At 40.7% G+C, this 23,594-nt stretch overlaps 1 protein-coding gene across 1 annotated transcript in view; it reads left to right on the top strand.

Annotated features, from left to right (window-relative positions):
- The window catches only part of TFAP2D (transcription factor AP-2 delta), a 48,070-nt gene extending 25,440 nt beyond the window's left edge, over nt 1–22,630 (top strand). Inside the window, exons 6-8 of the mRNA XM_054196417.1 lie at nt 1,641–1,782; nt 8,976–9,089; nt 22,411–22,630. Coding sequence (XP_054052392.1) covers nt 1,641–1,782; nt 8,976–9,089; nt 22,411–22,630 — 476 coding nt within the window. The remainder of the gene's footprint in view (nt 1–1,640; nt 1,783–8,975; nt 9,090–22,410) is intronic.
- The last annotated feature ends 964 nt before the right edge of the window (nt 22,631–23,594 follow it).

The following is a 23,594-nucleotide window of genomic DNA, read 5'->3' on the forward strand; positions in this document are numbered from 1 at the left end:
GGATTCATCTCATCAGTTCTACTGTAGTTGTATCTGTCCTCTCGTGTTTCATTGTAGTCAATACAGAGAAATCAGCACTTTTAGGTGATTAATAATGAAATTAAATTAATTATTAAACATTTGGTTAAGTTGCTTAGAAAAGTTGTGTAATCTCGATGGTTGGAAATATTCAAGAATTAGTTTGAAAAGTCCATGAATAACATAATCTAAGGTCATGCTTTCAACAAGAAGGTGATCTTCTGAGTTCCTTTCTAACCTGGACTTTTCTATAATTCCTCTGATCCACTTCTGCCTTCTACTTTAGTATGGGATGATACATGATTTAAGTGCTTGCTTGTTTCTGTTGACTTGAAAGTATTAGGTCAAATGTAATATTGACATTTAATCAGATGAATTCCACTACACATGTTCTCAAAGAGAAGTGTTACAGGTCCTGCATCCCTCCTAACTGTTTGCTTGGAGCATCAGCTTAGTCTCCAAAGAGCCAAGGTCCAATGCCACCTCTCATGATGGCAATCAAATAAATAACTCTGAAAAAAAGGAAAATAAAATAAAAACCCCACAACACTCTAACCCCAAAATTATTCTGGAGCACACCTCTCAGTCACTCATATAGATGTGTTTCAACATACGCTTCAGGTAGCTGACCTATTTCTACCTTCTACGATGAGATGAGCGCAAGTGTCATCTCGAAGTGCCTATTTCCCATTAGGGAAAGACTAACTTAGGCACAGATGTTCACACTCCAGGCAGCTGTATTTTATCAAATAAATCCCATAAGTCACAGCACGCAGGCCAGAGTGTTCAGTAAACCCTAAAATAAATTCCTGTGTTCTCTAAGCTCGTGGAGAGGTACAGGTTAATCCAGAGGTATTTGGCACCCAGCACGGAGTTGGGTTATGGAGTCTGGTCTCTGTAGTGAGGTAGAGAGGTGCTCAGTGCCGGCCTCTGTCACAGACTTCTCACAAAGCCCAGTCAAATTATGTACTCCCTTTGCCTTCATTTCCCCACCTATGAAAGAGCAACTGTGATCTTCACTGTCATCCTTTTTTATTTCGTGTGGTCAATTTTGACTGCAATCTTTTTTGGAAACCTGATTGTTTCTTGTGCTCTACTTTGGGGGTCTGCTCGCCTTTAGTGTGGGGCACTTGTATTGTGCCTGCTGGCCTCACCCCTAAGCAAATATGCTGAAATGTATGTTATCCACCCATCTCTCTCCTGGGGTAGAAGGCTGTTCTTCCTTTAGAGATAGAGAAGTGAAGCACCAAAGGCTGAATCTCAGCTCTTCAGAGTGATTTATTCCTACCTTCCACTAATTCCCATGCCTTAAATATCAATGATGAACTGGGCTTACAAAACTTGAGCAGCTGCCCAGCACTCACTGGTAGCAGAGGAGGGAGCCAAGTGTCTTGACTAATATTTTCTCATAAGAGGAATAGCCTCCCTAGCTTCTGGCTGGCACCATCTGATGACTAAGCATGAACTAGCCAAATGAGCTGAAATCTGTAACTGAGGTTGGGAATCAATGTCCACAAAAATGAGTTGTTATTGTATTATTATTTTTTTAAGAGTGGAAGAAATTCTGCAAGCGTAATAATAATAACCTTAAAAACTAACTGACCCATTTTGTTTGCCCACAGGGGAAGCATTACATTTGGCCAGAGATTTCGGCTACACCTGTGAAACAGAGTTCCCTGCCAAGGCGGTAGGAGAGCACATTGCCAGACAGCACATGGAACAGAAAGAGCAGACAGCGAGGAAAAAGATGATCCTAGCAACAAAGTAAGAAGGGAGAGGAAACTAAAAAAGAAATCTGTCTGTCACTTCTCCATTTTGGATCTGGGGGCTGGGGGAGGGAGGAGTGGGAGTATGGAGCTGGGATTGCGATGATTGCTATCACAACAGTACTCACTGACAGCAAGTGAAAGCAACCCTCTTTAGAGATGCTTTAAGAGGAACCTTATTTACTGTAAAGAGGTTTTAGTGGCTACGTTCGTATTGCCTGCAGTCAAGGAGTCACATACATCTTCTCAGATGCTTTGGTTTAGGAGAGAGGAGGGGTCATCGTTACATGGTAAGATCTATAGGACAGACTGGCTTTGTCTCCTGTTTGTGTGTGAGCAGGAGAGTTAAGCTTCTACTGCAGTACTAGTTAGTGTGGGATAATTATTGTATGTCTGCTGAGGGAGAGCTGGTTTACAGAGGGACAGATCTTCTCTGGATGGAAATTGCAAGAGTTCCCCTGAAGTCAAAGGCGCTGGAACAATATACACCAGCAGGAAAGCTTTGCTAAAGCCATTAAAGACACACAGAGACACCTGTCGTTGCTCTAAACAAGCCACTCACCCCCCTGGAGCAGTAACATCAAGTTAAGACTACATTTCATCTTAGGTTAATTAGCCTTGATGAGGGAGGAATTAACCTGCAGTGTTACACAGTGAGGCTGCAGGAGAGCTGAGGACAGAAACCTGACCTCTCAACACATCATCCCAGTGCTGGAAATGTTTGGGAATTATCCAGGCTGGGATACGTCCAACAGAGAGTAGTCACCATGTAGTAGAGGAGAAGGCTAATCAGCAACAGGATTGTCCTTTGTAGCCCCATGTCCTTCTGCTTTTTCTATTTGTGGGGAACAGGATTCCTGGCCTTGGTGTCCCTCTTGTAGCCAGAGCTCTTCTCCCTGAAGGTGACTCAGAGACAACATGCATTGAAACATCTCAGGCTTGTGAATCCCATGAACACACCTGTGATCCTTCCCTGGGGTGCTCAGCAGAGCATCATGTGGTTCAGGGGACATTTGCCAGTGTGCGGGTGATGAGGGACCTCGCTCATCATGCTCCTAAGTCCTTTGTAGGTTAAAAGGAATTATATAAGTGGAATGTGATCTTATTCTTACCTACATCCCCATTTGGTTTAAGGGCCCTAGGGGTTTCAGAGACGTGAGAATAAACCAGCCGGCAAGAAGCAGCTCCTCTCTGCAAGTGGTGTCTCCCCATTGCTGTATTGCCCATTAACAATCTGCCCCCCTAACTATGGAAAAGCTGATTGTACTGCTGGGCAGCACAACTTAAACAACAGTGAAGTCTCTAAATTGCCCCAGCTGGATGATTTGCCCTATCTATAAAATTTTACTCAACCATAATGATGCAAATCTTCCCCCTTCTTTTATGGCTCTAGTGAGAGAACACATTACTGTGGGTTGCAGTAATCAGTGAGTAACTGATTATTAACACATTAACCAATTATTTAACACATTATAGAATCATAGAATTGCCTAGGTTAGAAGGGACCTTTCAGATCATCTAGTCCAACCATCAACCTAACTCTGACAGAAACCATCACTAAACCTTATCTCTAAGCACTATGTCTACCCATCTTTTAAATACCTCCAGGGATGGTGCCTCAATCACTTCCCTGGGCAGCAAGTTCCAATGCTTAATAACTCTTTCAGTGCAAAAATTTTTCCTAATATCCAGTCTAAACCTCCCCTGGCGCAACTTGAGGCCATTTCCTCTTGTCCTATCACCTGTGACTTGGGGAAAGAGACTGATCCCTACCTCTCCACAAACTCCTTTTCTTTGTGTCCTATCTCCAAAGGCTGTGCCCCCCACACATAAAAGTCTCACTACCTTTTCTCATCACTCCATAGCTACTTTCTCACCTTCCTTTACTACTGAGGTGGGGAGTCGCGGGCATGCATTACTCCTACTGGCAATGAACTTTGGCTTGTAGGCTGTTATCCTGCACTTGTAAGGAACAAAATGTCTTTTTCCCCCTTCCATCAGTTAAAAACACCAGCAAATTGATCAGAGAGGTCTGTCGACAATACAGTGATAGGCCACATACTACTGCAGTCAGAGTGCTTGTAAGAGGGACAGATGGGTCAATGTGTGTGCCACTACTGCCATCTCCTGCTTGGAAGCAGAACAGTGATTCACAGACCAACCCCACCTAGATACTACAGGACACACAGGTCCATGACATCGCAATACTAGCATGGTATTTCCCAGCCATGCTTCCATGTGTCTGACAGTAGGTACTCTAGTCATTTGCCAGGAGTTTCAATTATTCACTAGACGTTTGTAAGCTCTAGGTTTGTCATTTCAGTAATGTCACCACTGCCCTGCCTCATGAGCTTGTGGGTTATGACACCTGAAGAAGTGGTGGATTGTTATGCTGCCACCAAAAACAACACTGAAATTCCAGGGTGGTAAAATCACTCACTGCAAGCTTTGCCTATGGAAAGAAATGGAGTGCCATTGCCTGTGTGCTACCACTGTCCACTCTAGAAGCCCATAGAAGTCTGCCTTTGGGAGAACTGTTGAGATCTTTCGCATGTCGGGTCTTGAGGAAAACTAAGGGTAAAGAAAAACATTAATTCCACAATTCCTCATATATAGGTGAAACTCCATTCTGGATTCAGACATCCAACTTCATTGGCTTGACCCAGTTGCCCAAATACAGGCTCCTACTGCCTTTTGAGATGAATTGGGTTATCCAGCTTGATTACCAGCTGCTGCTCCAGAAGCACACAAGTCACTTTTTGTTACTGTGTTGTATCTGCCAGTTATTATGGATGTCTTGTGTACTGCATATCTGTGTGTGGGTAACTAAATAGATCCCTTAATGTCTACAATGCAGAAGTCTCTGGTGTCCAGCAGAAGCTCCCAGTGTTATCAAGGGCATCTATACCTTGTAATGAAGCAATCCACCCATGCTGAGTGGAAGCTGTTCATCTGCCATGCACAGAACTGTGTCTTATGGGCTAGTGAAGACTGAAGACTGCTATTTTAGATGCCAATAGCCCTCTTTAACACACGGAGGTCATTAACCTTGAGGTAGCACTCTCTTCACTGCCCTGCTCAGCCCTACCTGGTCTGAGGCTATGTTGGCAGTAGTACAGTGAATTAAATTAGGACCACTTTCTGGCATGGAACAAACCATATTCATTGTGTTAAACTACTTGATCTTCCAAAACTACCTCTTGGAAATGGTCCCTCACATTTGCAAACTCAAGATCTGCCTAGGACAGTACTATATGATGCAACAAGATGGTGTCACGGCCTGTTCAAAAAATCTGATGAACTAGACAATGAAGAATTATCATGGGAAGAAAAGATGATTGTAGCCAGTACACACCACTGAACACAAGTGACAGCAAGGACAGGATGAGAGTGGCGCAAACTTTGGCTAAGGGCTGAAAGGATAAGAAAGGAGTAAACAATGGGAGCTGTTGGTCTCCTACTAGTCTCTTTCTCTGCACTCACCTCCTTTGACTGAGCAGATGATTTTCTGGTCACTCCAGAACAAGATGCTTCAAAAAAAAGACTGTCATAATTCTGGCCAAAGGGTGCTGATACTGGCCTATTAACCTTAGACTCTTTTGAAAGGCTTCAGGGCGTACCTATGCAATCCACACAGGAAAAAAAACAAGCAAACAAACAGACCCACAGAAAAAGAAAAAAAAAAAAACAAAACCAAAACCAAAAACAAAACCAGACAACAACAACAAACCTGGGACCTGGTTTTAGAGGGTCTTTAAGCATAGGGTAGTTCATTGTGCAGAGGTGTGGGAGACACTGGATGGCTTTATAACAGGAGACAGAACCTCATCAAGTTGCAGCTAAGACAGATGCAGAACTGCTAAAGGCAACATCAATAATTCCACTTGACGGAGAGGCACACTATCCTACAGGAAACACCACAGAGTATCACAGCACAAGATCTTCCACATAAGAAAGGGGCAGGTACACACATTTACACAGACCAAAACAGAATAGTGTGAACTATTATTATGGGGTTGCTTATGGCCAGTGCAGAACAATCAACATCTGGCTCATGACACCACGTGCTCAATTTGCTAGTTTTGTGAAAAGCAGCTCTGAGACCACACACATAGGACCTTCTGAGCATCTCTCTGATATCTGATCTTTGGATGCCTGGCAACTCTACCATACTTGGACAGACTCATGGGCACACATTTGCCCCACTCTTGTGGTCTTCACAAGGTATTTGCTTTGGCCACTGATAGCAATAAGATCATGGACTAGAGGGGCTCTTGTTCTGATCCAGTACAGAATTTTTTGTCTTTTCCTGATCATATACTGGAACATCCAAAGATCTATCACAAATCGTTAGGTGCCTACCTTGCAGGAGTGACCAGGACTCTCTTTTTTTTATTAATCTGTGGCCCCTAAAAAAAGATGGCAAAACCATCTTTCTTTGCTTTTTCAAAGTCACAGTCCAGCTCAGCAAATAACTGTCAGCTGCATCCCTGCCACTACCTCAGGTGACGTTTTATTGGTAGTGGAGGCTCTGAGACACCACTTTGCCTAGAAATCCCCTTGAAAAAAGTAGGTTACTGCCTTTTACAGGTTTTCATGTATAATAAAAAAGTTTTTTCTTTTCTTTCAATCTGCCAACACTCAGTAAAGACTTTTGACATGTGAAGATAGAAGGGAACTTAATTGCACACTTGGTTCTGACATTTTCCTTTGTCAAAACATAAGAACTTTTAAGATGAACTTTTTCAACAGGTAGAAAGTAGAGGTTGGAGGAAGGAGAGAAGAGCCGTGCTGACAGGACCGACTGGGGATAGTAGATTGTTTAGAAGCCAAAATGACTGACTGTTTTCAGTTTTTGAAAGGAACTGTTTTTCCTCTAAGGACCTGATTCATTAAAACTGTATGCTGCATTTACATATATTTCTGCTGAATACCTCTCTTTGCCTGAAAGGCTAAGATGATGCTGTCTTTTCAAGCAGTCGGTGTCTAGGTCCATACAGATGACAAGCGATTACAGAAATCAGGCTTGGATGAAGCCCAGTAACACAGCAGGAAATAGTTTTCTGCATCTCCTCTCCTCTTAGTCAGAAGAGAGCTGTGGTATCCAAAGTCTATGTCCATAATGTGCAGAACAGTGATATAATGAAGGGTAAAAACGGGTTAATGCAGTTTCTTTTCTTGTAACCGGGCAATGGAGGACCTTCTAAACACCAAGAAGCTGAGTTTACACACCTGTTTTCCATTATGTCCCTGTCCCAAAGGACAAGAGTTACAAGGTGGTAATGAAGTACTTGAACTTTATCTAGGACTAGATGTGCAAAGAGTCTTCTAACAGAAATCATGGATCACAGAGATGCTCTTTAGTATTTGAAACCATGCCCAGGCACAGTAGTTGCATCTATTCTAACTAAGTAAAGCAAACACAGGCTGTGTCATCACATTGCAATCATCTATATTATTAAAACACTAGAATGGCTTCTTGAACTCTCCCAAATATCTTCTGGGCATGTTCTGGGAGTTAGCCCATGCCAGGGTCCACTCTCAGGAAGCATCCCTGTTTAGGAGACTAGAAGAGCATAAATATATGGATCTTATCAGATGGTGACAATTGTCATGAGGATGTGAGAAGGATCCCTGGCACTGCTCACTTTACTGGACGGCACTGTTTACTAGGTTACATGTAGTCACTGTGGCCAATATTAGGCCAATCCAACTGAGTCTCAGGCTAATATCAGGCAACCAAACTGATCGTCCTGATCATCTAGTGTACATCAGGCCCTCCTGACCCCACATTAAGTACCCATTCTTTTAATGCAGTCAAAGGAGAAAGGTATGCTCATTTGGAAAAGTCCTGAACGAGAGATCCAGACACCCCTTCTTTTTTTAATTAACTATATCATAAACTAACTGATATAAGTGGTGTCTCTATTCATCCATGGTCCAGACAGTACTCTTCTGAGGGCATGTACTAAATGGAAGCTGTTTGATTCCTTTAAAAAAAATCCACACTCGTAGAACATTCATGGATTAATTTGCAAACCAGCCCAAACCAACAATATCACAAGAATGAAAAAAAAAATCTTATTTTCAGTTCTCTCTTAGTGTTAGATCCTATATAGAGTTATGCTAGGGGATGTTTTTAACCCCCTGGTGCTGAGGCATACAGAGAAGCAGAGGGAAAGACAGCAAGACCATCAAAGAAGTAGTGTTACTATGCTGGTGGGAGATCAGGCAAGGCAGAGCCTGAGTTTCCATTGCAAGGTGCTGAACTGGGGTCCCAGGTCCTACCTGCTGAAAGTGTGTGCTGCCCAGGAAACCATCATCGAGAAAAAGTGGAGATAATGGGATTTGCCTCACTTGCCTGTCTGTCGTGTGGGTACTGACAGTTGAGTGAGTCACTGAGCTCCTCCTACAGTCACTGGAGAGAAAGAGGCCCTGTTAGAACGCAAGTCCTCTAGACTGCTATAGACAAGTACTTCAGGGTGCCCAATACATGGTAGAAATGTAAAATAATTTAATGAATGTTTCAATAAGAAATTTAAATAGCTGATGCTGGAATGAATTCTTACTCTGGGCAGACCTGTGGGAGAGGTATCAGTTGAGGATCCATCTGTTCTTCTGCCCCAAAGTCTACAAAGAAGCAGAGTATGAACACGAATAGAAACTAAGAGAGCAAAGATGACATTTTCCTTCACAACTCCTAGTGATTCATTTGTCTTATGAGTTGGGGTCAAGAAGGCTAGGCCAAAATGTCCAGGACTTCTATTTGCAGATAACCAGTGCACACAAGCAAATGTAGAAGTAGTGGTGTATTTACACAAGTTCTTCAGGCATGTCCTAATGCTAGTTCATCGTTATCTTTAACCGTAACCCTTGCTTCTAATGTAGGTGAGCTAAGCCAGACTTAACACTGCCAAACCAGGACCAATCCAGGAGAGAATTCACATTTTAAAATGTCAATGTTAATATGGTTCCACTGGGGAAATATTCTTGTTTAAGAGATTCTGTATGTTGCTAGTTCTCAGAATTTGGGGCTGGGAGGCAAGAGGGAGATTTGTTCACCTTTAATTTCTTTAACAATGCTTCTGCCAAATATTTCTGTTATGAATAAGATCACACAGGATAAGGTGACAGTGCTATGGAAATCAGCTTTACACCTGTCTTATTTAAGGTTTTTCACTTTCCTTTCAGACAAATATGTAAAGAATTCCAAGACCTTCTAAGTCAAGACAGATCACCACTCGGATCCTCCAGACCGACTCCAATATTAGACCTCGACATCCAGAGACATTTAACACATTTCAGGTATGATTTTGAAAGAGGAACAATTAACTACAATGCATAATTTTGATAAAGACTACATATAATGTTATAATGTTTTTTCCCTTACCTAGAAGACTATAATGTCCGTAATCCCTCTGTTGTCTGTGCCTATTAAAAGCACATGTTTGCCCAGCAATGTAGTTCAGGCTAATTGCATTTACCCTGCCTCTAGGACCACAGCCTGATTTTGTCTACATCTGCTGGCCAAATGTCTCCATCTGGAAAGAAAGTTGCCTTGCTCTATGTGAGCCAAATCACAAGCCAACCAACGAACTGGATGGTTCAGAAATGTAGAAACTCAAGTTCAGAGCCAAAATGACAATACTGATGAATCAAAGTAGCAATAAAAGAGAAACAGTTAGGCCACAACCTTACCAGTAACTAAATAGTTCCAGAGCCTCCTCTACGCTACTGAGATCATTTGACATCATCTTACCATGACCATACTATTAACTCTTCGGCCTTCAAAGCAGACTGGCCTTAAAGCAGACTACCTACTGGAACAGTCTCACTGCAGTCATTCCTGAACAGCACCCTGGAAAGATGTGGGAAAATGCAAGCTGGCTCAGACCAAAGATCTGGAGACTGCTAATATATTTAGACTCAGTTCCTGGGCCCATGCCCTAGCAATATTTAATTTACTGGTGCAGACAGCCTAAGAAGCTGTTACGAAGAAAGGACCCATGGTACCTGCATGCCAAGTCTAAACTTCATCAGAATTTTATCCAAGTTATGGATAAAAGTGTATAGACAGTTTGGGATTAGAAAGACTTATTATCCCGGGAGTTGCTGTGCAATTTCACATTTTTGCTTTAGGCTATATACTAGATACAGTCAAGAGTGAGATGGAAACTTCCAGAGGACCACTTTGAAATAGTGGGGTCATCTAAGATATTTGTCAAAGAAAGATAAGTGTGAAGAAACACCCTAGAGGTGCTCCTGTCTTTTCTCAGACCACAGAGGGGAATACATGACTAGCTGATGCTAGAGATTTTTATATTTTTCTAGCCATTAACCGGTACCTGAAAAAATCAATATGTAAAGAACTGTTTCAAAGAGTTGGTTACAGACCAAGCAGGTTTGTTAGTCCTATAAAGCCTTAGAGTGATGCTGCATATTCTTTAGCCCAGCCAGATAAACCTTCATCCATTGGCTGGACAGAAAACTTTTGTGCCTAAACATCCCAACACCTTTTATTTGTTAAGATTGTGATAGAATGTGAAACACCTACCAGCCAGATGGTGATGTGATACCTAATGTTTAGTCCCTCAGACTTCCAATGGAATCCAAAATACCCACCATTCCACCTCTTCCATTTGTCTGTTGCAGGGTAGGGAGAGGCAAAGATAATGCCTGGTCACGAATACACACATTCCTGTTTATGCTTACACATACCTGTGTGCATCCTACGCATATACAAACACATTTAGACAACCCCATTTCTATTCTCATGCAGTAATGTGCACACACACACATACCACCTATGTATACTTTCCCTTAAACACACACTCTCCTAAATGCCTAACTACACATGCACACCAAGGAAGACATACTTATTTACACAGGATACTCATAGGGGGATTTTAATGGGCCGCCTGGGCTTGTGGAAGAACAGATAATTCCCCAATACATGCACAAAAAGTAAATGTGATATAAGGTAGCAAATCTCCAAGGATTCCTGTGTTTAAAGAAGAAATAGCAGTCAGGATAAAATGCTGAAGGCTTCAGCTATAAAAACCATCAACTGGTACAGCTCCCATCCTTCTTTCTCAGCTTCACTTCAGTAGGTTGGAGCACAAAGCATCTGTAGGCAGCTCCTGGATCATTCAGTGCTTTCTTTCATGCCTGCTGTAGGTAATGAGTGTTGGACTGAAGATGGGTACCTAGAAGAGCATAGGTCTCAATCCTACACAGATGCTTCCATGGGCTTAAATCAGACAGCCTTGTCTGATGTCTGTGCTTGGGGAATGATGAGTACTGCCAGACCCAGAGGCTGAGCTGAGACCATACTCTTCTTCTGTCTATTGTAGAGAAGTTGAGTTCAGATCTGGCTTCTAACCCATACTTCTAACTCAAGTCATCTACGTGTAGATGCCTCCATTTCAGCCAGGTGTATATCTTCTGCTGTAGTCTCTAGACATCTCATCTGTATAGCCCATGAAATCTGCATTACAATTAAGCAGGCCTAACATAGACATCTACATTAGTGTGACTTCAATTTCCCTCTAAACTCCATTGACTGAACAGTCTGATCTAGATCTCCAGCTGAACAGGAGCTTAGCCAACCAGTACATGCTGGACACTTATATTGTAAGTAGCTAAATCTGATGTAGGCAAAAAAAATCATTATTCCCATCCTCTGAACCTGGCAGCCTTCACAGCTAGGTCATCTGAACCACTCCTACCGCTACTTGATTAAATATCACAGAATGCACTTAAGTCTGTCTCAGATGCTAGAGAAGATGCAAGTATGCAACTCACCGTGTTTTCTGTGAGCATTAAGCATTTTCTGAGTCAAGTTTTCAACACAGACTGCGTCCGACCTATCATTTGGTTTCTCTGGTTTTCTCTAAGTGATGATCCTTAGACTGAACCAACCTCTGTCACAGGAAATTTGCACCTGATCAGTTGGGGTTGAGAGAAGAGGAAGAAATTCTTGAAGATATTCTTTGTACCCCAACACACAGAGAAAGTCCTTGTAGCCCATGAGCAACATGCTCACCACTGTTTCAGGCATAGCACAGCCTCCTACTGGTCACAAGCACAAATAGCTATTTGTCATTATACATCAGTTGAAAATTATTTCATAAGAAGATGTTGAATGCATCTGCCTAACATAAAGCACATGCCTAACACTAAGAATCCAAATATTCAAAGTACAGTGGCCTCTGCAACCCTGATCTTAGGTCCCACCTAAGATCAGATTTCCATAAGAACAGGTTGTCCTTAATTACACTGAAATGAACACATTTATCATGTACCTATATCTATAGATAAGAGTCTTGCAACTGTATGCCAGAGATGGATTTGACCTTCATACCATAGTCATTGTCAAATACCCTGATGACCTCTATAGTAGTCAGAGTCTAAAATTGGACTGTCTTAATAAGTGTCTGGTCCTCATTATACACATGAATTTAATGTTACTTATGACCAAAACGTCCAAGAGCTGTTGGTGCTTTACAAATAGGTCTTGCTGAGTAGACATAAATCTGAAGCAGTAACTCTGTATAGTCATCACAAATTTTATAAAGTGCTTTTTCAACAGTGAAACTTTCATCTTCATTTTTATCTGTTTTCCAGAACTGTGGGCTTTCTCGCAATAAATTCTCCATCTCTGTGCTCTATAAATCCCTAGGTTGGAATGGAGCCAAAATATTACATTTGTCAAGGACAAGCCATAGTTTTTCACTGGAATCTCTGACAAGGCTTTGTGAATGTTTTTTTTAGCATAGATATAGCATATTTTTCTACCATTATCCAATATGAACTGATTTTTGATCATGGGAAATCTCATATAGTTTCATACAGATTTAATATATCAAGAAGAGGTTCAAAAATTTGGTCTTGTAAACCATAACCAAGGCAGCAAAGAAACCATAAGGTGAAAGGTTGATGCCACATGATGTCAGAAAGTCAAAGAAATTTTTAAGACCAGAAAAATTCAGAGGAATAGCACAAATCTCTATTATTAGAATAAATTCTAAGATAATGAAAGACTTTTTGAAGATCTATATCTGATACCTACAGCAGAAGCCAGCCTCCATTACCTTGGGGTAAAAGAGAGTTTTCTTTAGGAAAAAATTGCCCTACAGCTGCTAAGTGTAGAGTCACATGCTCCACTTGCTCGTGATGTTACTTGCCCAACTTTAATAAGACCAGTGTACACAGACTGGCACAAGTCAGACTGAAACAATGTTTCCCATTTCCTCTGTTTTGAATCTTCAAGCTCACCCTTCGCTCTGAAGTTTTTCTACTGAGTGCCAATTCATCAAGATCTGTAAACATGTGTCCAACCTGAAGTACAGGGTAGTCAGAAGGGACCGGAATTGCTGGGCTTGCTCAAACTCCAAACTCAAAGTTCATATACAAAGCATAAAAAAAGGGAAATCTTCAAAGGAGCTGCCAGCGAGCCTGAAAACTGCTGAGTTTTGCACAACTTCACCAGATATGCAAAAAACAGAGGCACTTCTCCACCCCTGGTGCAACCATGTTTGTGCAGCTGCTCTGAGAGGTGTCCACCTGACCTGAATACAGAAAACTCAATGCTGCAGGAAGAATGATTTCCCAATATTGTTTGACCATGAACAGAGAATTCAGTAGATCTTTACATTCATAGCAGCAATTATTGTGCCCTTCTTGAGCCATGTGTGCCTTATTCAAGATTTTCCCCTTTTCAAGGCATTTTTGAGTATCTTGCTGTAAAGAAGTTATATTGATTTTAGTAAATAAAAGTAGTGCCAGGGCACAGGCAGGTATTGGCTACCCATGTTGCTTTTTAGCAGGTTCCCTAGGGTTTTGTTGTCCTGTCTAAGTAGCACTGTCACAAATTATTCCTGGGCACAGTGGCACATATATATTGCTAACATATATGTAGCCTGAGAATTCAGGGAAGAATCAGACCTTATTACAGCCCAGTTAGGTGCCTTACCTGTGCTTTAAAAAATGTACTGACACTAAGAGAAGCCCAACCTTGTCAGGGCTGGATCATAAGTCATTGTCCTCATGGGCTAAGTGTTGGGGCAGCTCAGATTTCTAAGGAGATATGTAAGTGTAGGGCTACCCAAGCTGTCCTTCAGCTTTTCTTTGGTTCCATCATGATAAATGCAGAGGAGCAAGAGGAATAATCCAGTGTGTTGTATCTGGCCTGAAAGCCACCACTTGATCTACCCTGTCCCCAGTTTTTGAAGACAGAGTCATCATTAAGCAACAGGGCAAAGAAGAAAACCCTGGAAAAAAAACAGTTCCACTAAGTAATGGGATTTTTTTGTGTGGATACATGAGTGTGTCTTTCTTGTCCTCTAAAGGCTGATCTGTGTAAAAGCATTTATGAGTCCACCACAGTAGAGAACAAAATCAGCACACCAGTACTTGAAAAGAACACAAAAGTTTCTATAGCTTTAGTGAGAGGAACTTATTTCTCTCACTCTTTGTTTTCAAAGTGGAGTGAGCATTAGGAAAAGCAGGGGGGGAGAGAGAGAATATTTAGATAGTTTCTTTTTAAATGTCTTCTATTATTTATAATTGAGAGATTCTTCTCCCCAGAACCCCACAGAATCATGTGAGACACTTCTATATCTGTATGTGTCTGTGTATGCAAGAGGGAAAAGCTGGGATTCTAATTCCTGCTGAAACTAAAAACATTTTCAAATCCCACTGGTGGCAGTAAAGCTGGGATTTCATCTTTGGTTTTGGTTTTGTTTTTTTTTTTTTTCCCCAGGGCAGAAAGGTTGTACAAATTTCTCTTTAGCACTGTAGATTGGTTGGTCTTGAATTCAGATCAGGTAAAAGAGACAAGTTTCATAGTCAGTGAAATTGAGAGACAGCTCTCAATTATCGAAGGTGATAGGAGGGAAAAAGGAGGTTGGAATATTTGAAGAAAGCAAAGAGATGGATACAAACAAAACACATACATAACGATTTCAGAATAATTCACTTGAGAAAATGAGCAATAATTCTTTTTAGAAAATGGTGAAGCAGGGCACGATTGCTTACGAGGTCTGCATGTGTTTCTTGGCTTGCACATACAGACTCCCTGACGTCATTAGGCAGACTCTTAGTCTCACTTTCTTCACTTTTGGAGTACTCATGTCTGTAAGAATCTGTAGTGTTTGGAAAGTTCAGATATCCTACTGATGTCATCCGTCATATAGGGAAAGAGGAATAGCCACCAATTACAGAAGTTGGTTTTGATCCTTTCACATTAAGGTTGCATTTCATTAAGATACAAAATCAGATCCACATCTACCTTATATATAAAAGATAAAGACAGCAAAACAACAAAGAGAAAGTTACTTTCTTGCAAGTGGCACCTCTTTCAGTGCAGAAACCTTATAAAAACAGACAAAAAAATAATAGGCTCAGAATACTAAAGCTAGACAATGAAAGCAATCAGCATCTTCACAAATTATTCTGTGTTTCGCCTAGCCATCCAGCTGATATGAAACACCCTTCCTATGAAACTGTTTGAGACAGGAGTTTTGTCATTTAGCTAGTCTCTGAGCCTGGAGCTGTCAGCCTCCTGCGAGTGCCTGGCATCACACTGACAAGGTGACATGAAAAGCGACAGGCAAGAAACCAGAGGCTCAGACTTCGGGAGCAGCGAGAAAGTAACATCCCTCTTTCTGAAGGGTAAAAGGGACCACTGAAATGGATTTTGAAGCTCAACATGTTTTATAAATTGTAACAAAGAGCCAAGCCCAAAGACTTACTAGTGGGTCACCTTTACAGGTGTGCTTACCCCCCTTATATATTGTTCTCTCCTTTTTACACTTCTTTGCTTATCAGGAGGTGGAGCAGCTGCTGTCATAATTCCAGTCATCTTGATTAGCAGCAGCAGGCTTCTCTTTGGCTGCACAGACTGGAAGACGCCTGGTGTGCAATGAATTTTGTGGTGAAACACCTCTGGTGCCCTCTAGAGTTCCCTGATTTTCATGATCTCTCTCAATCTGGTTTTAGATTCAGCTAGCTGAGAGGGACAACACTGGTTCCCAGTGCTGAGGTACTAGTAATCAACAATTTTTTCCTTTCTTTTTTTTTTTTTTCTTTCTTTCTTTTCCTTGGCTTTTCATTTACCGAAGGCATTAGAGTTGCTTGCTCTGGGATTTTTCCCTCATTCCCTTTCCCAGGGATTCCATCTTTGATCATTCCATAGCAAGAGTTCAATCACCTTCTCTTGTTCTGCTCATGACAAAAATCCATTTGGAAGGGTGAGAATTTCTAATATTGCTAATGATTTTTATCATAAACCTTACCATACCATATTCCCTTAAAGTCACAACTTATGGAGTCAAGAGAACAGATAAGAATCTGTTTTCTTTTCTTTATCCTCTTCATTAACAAAGAAGTTCCATGATTACCAAGGAAAAAGTGAATATACATTCATCAAAGATGGAAAAAAACTTGCAGGGCTTGATTTGTTTCTTGATCCAGCACTTCAGATTTCTTAAAACATTTAAGGCACCCTCATGCTTCCCAAAAAAACAAACGCCATCCCCTCATTTCTAAATTATTAGGTTACAAAGTTGCATTGTCTCTCGTCATCGGCATGTTTATAATGCGTACCTCTTGGTCTTTCTCATTTGAGGAGGGCAATGGGGTTTCTCAGCTACGTTAGCTGTCTCACTGGAAAAAGTCTTTGCATGGTAGCAAGTTGGATGGATCTCATTCATTTCTCTGCCTTCCTGTAGGGCAGAGGTGTGACCTTTGACTAAGTGAAAGGAGAAACTGATAGAGCTGCTGGCTGTGTGAGGGACATGCTCACTCTTCTTCAAAAATAGCCAGTCATCTTGGATCTGTGGTCTCACTGGTGTATTTGGCTCCACAGGTAGTAGTAGGCAGCAAAGTCACTTTTCATCCACAGTTAGGCAGAAGCTTGTGCGTCGTTTTGTCATTCAAAACCAGCAAGTCATAGTGTTATCCAGTGTTTTATTCAGAAGATATAGGGCGTTATGCTGGAAACATTTCCCAGCAAATATCCAAGGGCTTCTGTAAGCCCCATGTGCAACACAGGGCCATGGTTTAATCTTTGGTCTGTAGCTCAGAAACACTCCACAGTCACAGTCTTGGATGTTTCAGATATGTTCCCTGGGCAACTCTCCTAGTGCAGAAAATCAGTCCCAAGGTCTAAAATATACAGAGCTGAAATAGAATATTTTGGAAATATGGCGCATCAGCTCTAGCACTCTCTTCTTACTTTCTCCACTGCTTTTACACATGGTAAAAAGAGGTTCATCTGCTTAGGAGAACATGACCTTAATACACTTGTTTGGTTATGAACAGAAAACAAGCGTGAGAGCCTACTTTGCAAGGCAATTTTTGTATGTGCTGTTTGCCACTCCAGTGCTGTAGACTACTTATCCCTGACATATATACTCATCATGTTCTAATGTTTACCTTGACTATCAGTCCAACTTGTGTCATGGTCAGGCCTACCTACCTTCTGAAGTAATGTTATCACGATTTAACTCTCTAAGCATTCCTCATAGGACAGATCTTCAAATCAACAGAAGTACTTCAAAGTCAATATAGGTACCTCTAACTTAAGAAGTTACTTGTATCAGTGAAGGTATTCAAATCTTTTTCCATTTCCTTTACAGCCACCAAAAGTCTTATCAATATTATAATTTGTTGTCTGCCATGTGTTGTTAAATTTGGATAATCATGAAGTTGTTTTCACTTTCAAAGTTCCAACAAAGTCCAGCTGATAAGTTCAACCTTGCTTTTTCTTCATTATTATTGTTTTAAAGTAATAATTTATTTTAAATGAGGGTGTAAACATTCAGTGCAGATGGCCTCTTCCCCCCCACTGAGAGGGAATCTGTTTCTTTTGCCGCATGTCGGCGTTTCACCAGCCTGGGGTATGGAGGAGTCCTTGAGGTAGTTGCCAAACGAGAGTCCAAGCCTTCAGGCACACTTGGATCTTTTCACTTTTAAGTAAGGCCATCATTAAAACATGAGCAGACATAATTGCATCATAGTGCTGGGCAGAATTGCAGGCAGGTCTGGATGTCCTTAAGCATCAGGATTTATAGAATATGCTGGCCTGATATTCATTGCCTTCTTTCTGCAGCTCTCCATGCATAGTACCAAAATCAGAGATTTCAGCCTTGCCTTTTAGAACAATAAAGTTACTAGTTTATAGGAATCACAATGAGATGCACTACAAAGCTGAGAATACCCAGAAGACTCCGTTATGAAACCACCATGTTTAATTTTAGGCTTTTAAACACAAGTGAAAGTCTTACAATGAAAGCAACTCATTTGATAGGTATGAAGCATACCAAAAATGAACCTACTTCAGTGGGAGCTCAGTCTGAAAAATCAAGCAACTAAATATGACTTTCATGAAACACATTTGAATGCTTTGCCATTAGTCTTCTGTCTGTCACGTCTGATTAAAATGTAAAATCAGATTTTCTCCCCAACTTGAAACTTTCATCAGCAGAGGGAAATTATCCAACTTTCTTCGATTTTTCAAAGACTTTAACTTGTGGAGAAATAAAGTCCACCAAAATTAGAGCAAGGGGAATTACTGATAAAAATGTAACACAAAGTAGAAGATAATCTCTCTCAGCCTTTTTATGCTCATTAGATAAAGTGAGGCTAAAAAAATACACCCTCACAGGAGCATGGCAAGGAGGGCTGGCAAGAAATTTTCCATAAAACTGTTTCAATAAGCTTCATGGGAAAATTAATAAGATCTGCACATCCTAATCTGTGGAGAAGGATAAATACATCAGGAACTGAAAGTAGAGTTGCCATGAGACTCTGCAGTGCCATTTCACTAAAAATGGTTTGGCTTTTTTAAAAGAAATACAGTGCTAACTTGAAAAAAATTGCCATATTTGATGATTGGTGGTACATAAGAGGCTAAACTGTAAAGGAGCTAGACCGCTAGCTCACCCCACAAAATCCTTTTCCTATAAACACTAGTTAGATAATAAGTTTAAGATTCTGCTCAGAATTAAATAGCCATATCTAGGTGTCTTCATGTAAGCTGGGTGTCTAAGCTTCCCATGTAGTCAATGAAGACCTAGGACAAGATATAGTTGAGTAAACATTAGCATGCAGCATCTTTTTAGATGCGATGAGATATTCCATTAGTCCATTGTTGCTTTAAAAGGGTGCTGTTTTCCTATGAGTCCTGTGCATTACCTGTTCACCTGACACAGGTGTCTTGTTACTATAGAACATCTCAAATAGCATCGAACACACATTTTTATTCAGCTTTATGGAGCGCTCGATGTAACCAGAATAGTGGTGCGGCCCACCATAAAGGTGACATGTCCATCCCATGTGCTAAATCATTCTCCAGACTTCTCTGTATTGAATAAAGCCCCGGGGCTCAATTCAGTCGCCCAAACATTGGCATCTAGTGTCATGTGAGGTACACAAGGGTAACCTGCCTGGGTTCAAGGTAGACTTAAGTCCTATATCATATCTAGCAGTTCTGTGCAGATGTCTCAGATGCAATAGGGCATCTCAAATCACTGTAGACTCTTATATGTAGGAAACTACATTAAGTCCCCTTTGATTGAAATGGTAGTTTAGGCACTGTTGATATATACACCTACAAGACAACACTTACGCTTATGTACCTTAATATCACATTTTGACCCATTTTGGTATTTTCTACCATCTTGTTCAGTATTGGAGAACATTAAAGCTTTCTATCATTTTTCTTAACCCTACAGATCATTTCTGAGACAATCCCTGTAAGTTTTCACTGTAGTATTCCCACTTTACTCTTCAGAGTGCATTGAACTATCATATGAACACAGTACTATTGCTTTTGCTCACGAGTAGAATAGTTCAAAGAGAGCAGGATGGAAGATTTCTTTTTTATTCAATCCTTTGTTAAACTTACTATTTGACTGGAAATGAATGATTGCAGGTATTGCCAACATTGAAAATAAACTGGTTTCTTTTGCATGTAAGATCATAAATATTTTTATATATGTCTCGGTACAGTTAGTTCCTGAGATCAGGACCCAGAAGATCACACAAGCAGTGTAAAAATCATGAGATATTACAACCAGTAATGATACATTTGAATTTGCTCCTTCTTGCTTTCTGGTGTTGTAAGCGCCATCACATGTTCATTTATTTGGACTTCTGAAGGCTAGAAATGATGATAAAATGCAACACAAAATCTTGAAATCACCTGATTAATAAAAGGACTTGGTCTTATCTAGATGCTATTGCTAATCTTGTTTTTACTACTGTTAAAAATATGACTTACAATAATGATGATGATGATTGATTTTTATTTCCCTGGCATGCCAGGCATTTCTTAAAAAAAAAAAAAAAAAAAAAAAAAACAAGTTATATTTACCTCTTTACCTCTTTTTAATGTTAAATTAGAAAGATCCAGATATTACTACAAGTCCAAACTTCAAGAATCATGTAGTATTATTAATTGATGTCTGCAAAATATTCTTTGTAAATATTTAATTATCATTTTCCTCTCATTACTAACTGGGGATAAACATCAATTCCTGCTTTGAAAAGTGCCTGGAGACTAATGGATAAACATTCTAAAAGCAAGTTATTTGTTATTAGCTTTTGGGAGACCTTTCATAAAAGGCTGGGCCACTCCCAATCTGAAATGGAGATATATTTCCAAACTGAGCTCTCATTTTGATTAGGACTCCCCTAAATTTGGTGTCTTCCCTAGGATACCGGCCTTCCTAGAAAACAGGGTTCCTATGTTCAGCAGACAGAAAGATCACCCTAAAAGATATCTCAGAGCCTTTCCCATGGTGGGTTTGTTTTTTGATAATTCCAGCATCCTGGCAATTGTCCATGTTCTAGATAACCTGTTTTCCCTTGGCCCCTACTTTTTCACGTTTTTTTCTAAAACAGCTGCAAAGACTAAGGAGCCAAAATGCAGAGGAGAGGGGTTCTCACAGAAGTGAAATGTTCCCATTTCTGACCTGCGCGTGGTTATCTGCATTACATCAGTGTTTACTGATGTGGTGTCTAAGACACCTAGAGAATTACCACAGAGGCAAAATCTTAACTAGCATGGAATGGGAAATAGTTATTGTTTTGTCAGGATCACTGTAATGCTTTGTTGTTTGGGTGTTTTTTTTCACCCGAACTAATATAAAATATTGATTTCTCAAAAATGTCCACAAACTTAAAAATCAGGTTCTTTTCCTCTCCTTGTCCTCTTTCTGCCCTGAGCAGAATTGGTATAACTGAAATCAGTCTTTTAAAAACTGCAATGGCATTTCGAACCTTTGAAATTATTTTTCATTTTCTTTTCTAAATGAAAATTAAAAATCTGCAGTGTTTGAGTGGTTATTTTTCACTTACCACTTATCAAAATTAGTCATTATAACAATGAGAATAATTTGTTGCCCCCACTAAGATGTCTAGTACAACGTGAGTTTCCCTAGTCCTTATGTGAACATCTTATACAGTACACATAAAATTTAGATGGATAGGGCTAGATTTGATTGCCTAAAAACTGGTCTCTAGTGCCATTTCTAATATCCTAAGGTAGCTGAGACATACTCACAGAGATGGTATTTAGGAGACAGGACCTGTGGGAAACCTGCAGACTTCTGGATCTGCAAGTGGAAGCCAAACTGGATGCCCAAAGCATCTCAAGTGACTGTAGATACACGTGTGCACTGAAAAGTTCCTCTAAACTTACATGACATTAACCCACTATAGCTCCGCCTAGCAACTGCATTAATACGTTGATTCAGTAATTGTTAAGTGAGGAGCAACACTGAACTCAGCTGCTTTGCAGTGCAGAAAAACAAGAAAAATACAGTGTTACCTTGGAAAAACACCTTATTAGAATGAAAATTGCAACAAGGTAAATCTATAGTAGTAAATTCAATACCACCAGGGCAACGTTCTTGAAACTTGGTTATTTTTACTATTAATTGGTTAGGATGGTGTGTGAATTTAGCCTGGCTGAACTAACCCCATGTGAAACATGGCCTGGGCATTGTTTGGTCATTAGCATTGTCCAGGGACTATTCCCAATAGGCAGTTTGGATTCCATCCTGTTAGGTGCTCAGAGGGCTTAGCAGCACAGTTATGGCCAAACCATGCCAATAGAGATTGCACTCGGCCTTGCTCAATTTCCTAGTGCAGATGCAGCCATACATCCACGTAGAATAACCAGGTCTTGTTGTTCAAGACTGTGATCTCAGAGAGTGATCAAACCCCATAGAACTGGTTTCATTTACCTGAGAAGGAGGAAGCCAAACCTTCTGAGACTGGAAACGTAGCAATGCTGGAGAGCCTAGGGCACACATACTCTCTTGGCCTCTCTGAAGTCAACAACCCTGTGTCAACCTGCATCAGCTGAAGATCTGTCCCACGGTGTATCAGAACTGAGACTCCTACCAAAACCAACCTTTGAAGCTGTATGTAGTCTGCTCTTCAGCTCTACGCTTTTCTGTTCTTTTTTCCCCATAGGTAATAAATAGTTTAGGGAGAAAATCTTGAATTTCACTATAGCAAAATGAGTGTATTGTAACGCTTCAATGTATGTGAGTGCATTTATATTTATGTGTGTGTGTGTATTTTTCTTTTTCTGTCTCTTTCCCATTTGTAGTTTGATCACTCATGGTTTTGGAACTCCTGCAATATGTGCTGCCCTAAGCACTTTCCAAACTGTTCTCAGTGAAATGCTGAACTACTTGGAAAAGCACACATCACACAAAAACGGAGGAGCGGCGGAATCCGGCCAAGGACACGCCAACTCGGAGAAAGCCCCCCTGCGGAAAACTTCAGAGGCTGCTGTGAAAGAGGGCAAAACAGAAAAGACAGACTAACTACATCAAACAGAATCTATTTCAAGAGAGTCTTGCTGCTGATATTTTTTTTTAAATATATATATCATTGAGGGCGATTTATCTCCAGTGGACCAAATCCAAAAAAGGGGGAAAAAGAAAAAAAAAAAGAAAGAAAAAAATCAAAAAAAAAAGGTAATAAAAAAGAGAAAGATTAAAACAGAGAGAAAGAGAGAGTGTGAGAGAGGAAAGTATTCAACCCTAAGAACAGTAGTGTACAGTAATTGTGTGATGAAACTGTCACTTTTTTAAAATTTATGTTGCCCTGAACTACTTTTTCGTGCACGTAGTATTTGATTGTTCTGAATGATACACTAACACTGTTTTTTATAAGCACTTCTGGACTTGGCTGAGGTGGCACCTGAAATTTGAAGCACTTTCTTCTCCGGCAGCACAGTTAGGGCCAGCGCATCCGTTGTGGGACACGCAGTTCCAGCATCCTGGCTTTGCTTGCATGCTGGTTAGATTGAAAGAAGGGCTTCCCCTGATCCATCGGAGAAGCCTGGTCTACTCACCGTTGGGAAAACAATAGGGAAACCTGGCAAAAGAGGAATTCTTGGGTCATGGGACAAATGAACTATTTGGTGTTGGGGACTGCTTGTCCCCACGTGGGAATGTACAATAAAGCTGCACTGGAGTGAGGTCAGAACCTGTTGGGAATCTGTCCTGACCATTCAAGCAGCAGACGTGGTGTTTCTTGTGAAAAGAGCATGGCAGACTAAATGAAAAAAAAAAAAATCAAACCAAACTTGATAGTTTCAATAAGAGCCCTGATCCCTCTGTGAACTTCATGTTAAATGACAGCATGGGCTTCTGTCTTCTATCTTTTCAGCCCCTGGTCCCACAACACTGCAGTCTGCCGTACCTCGGTCTCTGTTCACCAGGATCAATGCAGGCAATTGGAGTCGCCTTTTGTGTTGCCTTGATTTTATGATGCTTTCTTTTC

Source organism: Rissa tridactyla, chromosome 3 (genome assembly GCF_028500815.1).
Source record: "Rissa tridactyla isolate bRisTri1 chromosome 3, bRisTri1.patW.cur.20221130, whole genome shotgun sequence".
Lineage (NCBI taxonomy): Eukaryota > Metazoa > Chordata > Aves > Charadriiformes > Laridae > Rissa > Rissa tridactyla.